The 3,338-nt window shown below is 41.0% G+C and overlaps 1 protein-coding gene across 1 annotated transcript in view; it reads left to right on the top strand.

The window, feature by feature from the left end:
* LOC144757594 (uncharacterized) overlaps positions 1-2,829 on the top strand; it is a 97,799-nt gene extending 94,970 nt beyond the window's left edge. The window contains exons 7-8 of the mRNA XM_078646388.1: positions 150-236; positions 2,482-2,829. Of these exons, the coding sequence (XP_078502514.1) occupies positions 150-236; positions 2,482-2,571 (177 nt within the window). The 3' untranslated portion in view covers positions 2,572-2,829. The remainder of the gene's footprint in view (positions 1-149; positions 237-2,481) is intronic.
* The last annotated feature ends 509 nt before the right edge of the window (positions 2,830-3,338 follow it).

The following is a 3,338-nucleotide window of genomic DNA, read 5'->3' as shown; positions in this document are numbered from 1 at the left end:
TTAAAGGGGGCATTCATTCCACCCTTATCATGTTCTCTGCTCTGGTATTGTAATAATGGTGGTCATCAAAGGTACCTCTAGTGAGGCGGGACAAATGTGAATATCCATGTAGCTCCTAATGTACATTTCTTTCTGCTTGTCCCTTGCAGATGTTTGTACTTGTTGGTCTTCTTGGTGGAATGTTCTGCTCTCTACAAACCTTCGCTCCCCTGCGGCTTCGACACACTTCTCAGGAGGTAAACCCTTTACTTCACTCCCCCATCTTCCCCCATCTCCCTCTGAAGACCTTATTCTCTCCATTATCTTTCTTGTGTCTTTATTCTCCCAGTCATCCTCAACCCTGGACATTCTCTTTCTCCCTCCATCGCGTTGGGTTTCTTTTTTTTTTTACCCAAGTCATTTTGTTGTAGCCTGATTGATCAATTTTGCTGCTCAGTTTTAAGCCTTCTACTTTGCTATAATGAGGAAGCAAATATGTTATCTTTTTGAAATGTTTCATTTCAGTCCTCTGGATTATTGACTTGACTTGTATTTATTTTGCTCTTTGGAGTTTTTTGCTCCGTTGCGCTTCCTTGTTTCACCCCTCTTGCCTTTTTACTTGCATTTCACATTTTTCTTCTGCTCCTTAATGTATGTTTTGATTGTTTGATACTTTATTTGGCTTTTGGTTACTCTTTTAATTAGTTTTTTACAATTATCGGTTAATTTTTAGTACCTTTGGTTTTTATTTTGGCTCCTTGAATTCTTGTTCGGTTACTTTAATTTTCCGGGTTGGTTTGCTTAATTTCAGTCACATTTGTGGTTATATGTCTTACTGATTCCATGTTTTGTTCTTTTCTTTTTTTCTTTACCCCGCTCTGCTAGTCATCCAAACCCTTCCCCTCACCCTACACCCCAACCTGGTCTTTTCTACATCAAGTCTACAAACGCTGCATTTAGCAGACTGTAGTATTTGGTAGTTGAGGGATGCAAATCTGTGCCTTTAATGGGCACATTGGTGCCTTTTCAGAAGAGTTTCTGCTATCATGTGCCTGATTCTGTAAGTTCCTGTTTTTGATAAAATATGTTCATGTTCCCCTTGATCAAAAAACTTGACGGCCTTCATCCCACTGTATTGAACAATCTATGGGCCCGATTCGCAGAATGAACTTAAGACTCAATCCTAAACTTACTACTATTTTGGTATTCACAGAATGCACTTAGTACTTTTGGCATTCACAGAATGCACTTAGTACTTTTGGTATTCACAGAAGTTAGGATTTTGTCTTAAGTTTGTCTTAAGACAAACTTAAGACAGACTTAAGACAGACAAGTTAGGATTTTGTCTTAAGTCTGTCTTAAGACAAAATCCTAACTTCTGTGAATACCAAAAGTAGTAAGTGCATTCTGTGAACACCAAAAGTAGTAAGTGCATTCTGTGAACACCAAAAGTAGTAAGTGCATTCTGTGAACACCAAAAGTAGTAAGTGCATTCTGTGAATAACAAAATAGTAGTAAGTTTAGGATTGAGTCTTAAGTTCATTCTGTGAATCGGGCCCAGATTGATTTAAAAATTCTGTTAATAGAACCTCATTGGAGAGTAGGTAGACAAAGAGCTGAGGAGAAGTGGAATCATTGATGGTGAGAGCTTCCTGGTCAGGAAAGACAGTGGAAGGGAGTGAGCACAGGAAGGTGTTTGGGAGGTTTGTCCACCCCAGGGGATCCTTCATTTTGTAGGACACTAATTATATGATGCAGAATGACATTTCTTCACCTCATAAGGTTTAGAATACTATGTGTAACAAAAATGAGCACATTTCTAGAGATCATCAGTTCAACAAGTACCTACTTGCACCCACTGGGGTGAACCACTCAAGAACTCCATGTACCAGAGTCCCTAGGGGCGATCCGGAGGAGGGGCTAGCGGTGTGCGGTCCATTGCGATTGTGGTAACAAAAATGAGCACATAGTCTGGTACAATATACCTGCTTTTTTGTTTTACAGTTGTCGTTTTAAGATTGATTAAAATGCTGATACCTGTCACTTATGGAGAATTAAGTTGAGCAAGGCAAGCATTGAGATATACGATCAAAGTTATTGGTATAACTTGAAGTTGTTGGTGCTCAAAAGAAAAGAGGTATTTACAAGAATTTGATAAATGAAATCAAATAAACTAGTTGGAGGAAACTAAAAGCTTGTGATTAGTATATCACAGTAGATGAAAAGATAGTGGTCTGAAAAGTTTGGAACATGGACCTCAAGTAATACGTGTTCGTGTGTTTGAGGCATGTGTGCTGTAGATACACATGCTTTGCATACTCCTGCCATCTAGTGTTGGCGCAAGGCTGTGGTGGAACATTGGCATCACCAGATAATTTAGTAAATTCAGAGGGTTCATTTTGTTATGCATCGGCAACAGCATTGATACGACATACTTCTGTCGTGATGTAGACTGTTTAATGCTCTGTGTCCCTCTTTCTCTTTTCCTTCTATGCGCTGTAGGATGCAAAGACGCTGGTGGACACGAAGCCGCTGCTGGACCCTCAGCCCCCGGCATATGGAGAGAAATCTCTGACCTTGGACACAGACTAGAGGTGCTTTGCCAAGTCCTTGATGGCACCACCATCGACTCTTCGGGAGCTACTCACGTTTGTGATTCATGCAATTATATATGTAAAGATAAGGCCACCAGCTTCAGAGGGTTTCTCCAGCACCAGTATCTATTGACCTATGGGTTTCTCTTCACTGCTACCTGCAGCACTAGTAGAATATCACCAAATGTATTGGCTCTAGGCCATAAGTATCAAAAGTTTGTATTTTTCTTCAAATCAGTAAACAATCCTTTCTTTGCTCCCCTGTCTTATTTTGTTCAAAGCACCGTGAGTTCAATGTCATGTCATTCATAGTTATGAGGGCGGGATCATATAAGCGGAATGTTCTCGGTCTCCCTTAACTTTGAGGTAAAGATACCTCCATGCATGTCTATCCTTTGTTACGTGCTGTACAATTGCACGCGGAACAGAACATAGTCGTGCTCTCATATTCATGCTTTCCGTTGACTACAGTCCTACAGAAGTGGAGATCGTCGGGCGCCTGTAGCCCTCTCTTCAGGTCTGCTGTGGGGCAGATGATCACCCTTCAGAGGTACTCTTCTGCGAGAATGCGCACATCTGTACACTCCTTTCTTCTGTGACCTGTGTAAATTGTCTATCAGTAAAAGTATCGCAGAAGGATTGCCCATTGCACCCTGAGAAAAATATTGTCTACCTATCGGTTGCATCACTGAATCCTTGTTCACCAATCGCTGCAGAATCCTTGCCCATCATTCACTGCACGTCATTTCTTACCCATCAGTCGTC

The sequence above is a fragment of the Lissotriton helveticus genome, chromosome 1_1 (genome assembly GCF_964261635.1).
Source record: "Lissotriton helveticus chromosome 1_1, aLisHel1.1, whole genome shotgun sequence".
In the NCBI taxonomy this organism is placed as follows: Eukaryota; Metazoa; Chordata; class Amphibia; order Caudata; family Salamandridae; genus Lissotriton; species Lissotriton helveticus.
Note: the sequence above shows the minus strand (reverse complement) of the source record. Positions and strands in the feature narration are given on the sequence as shown.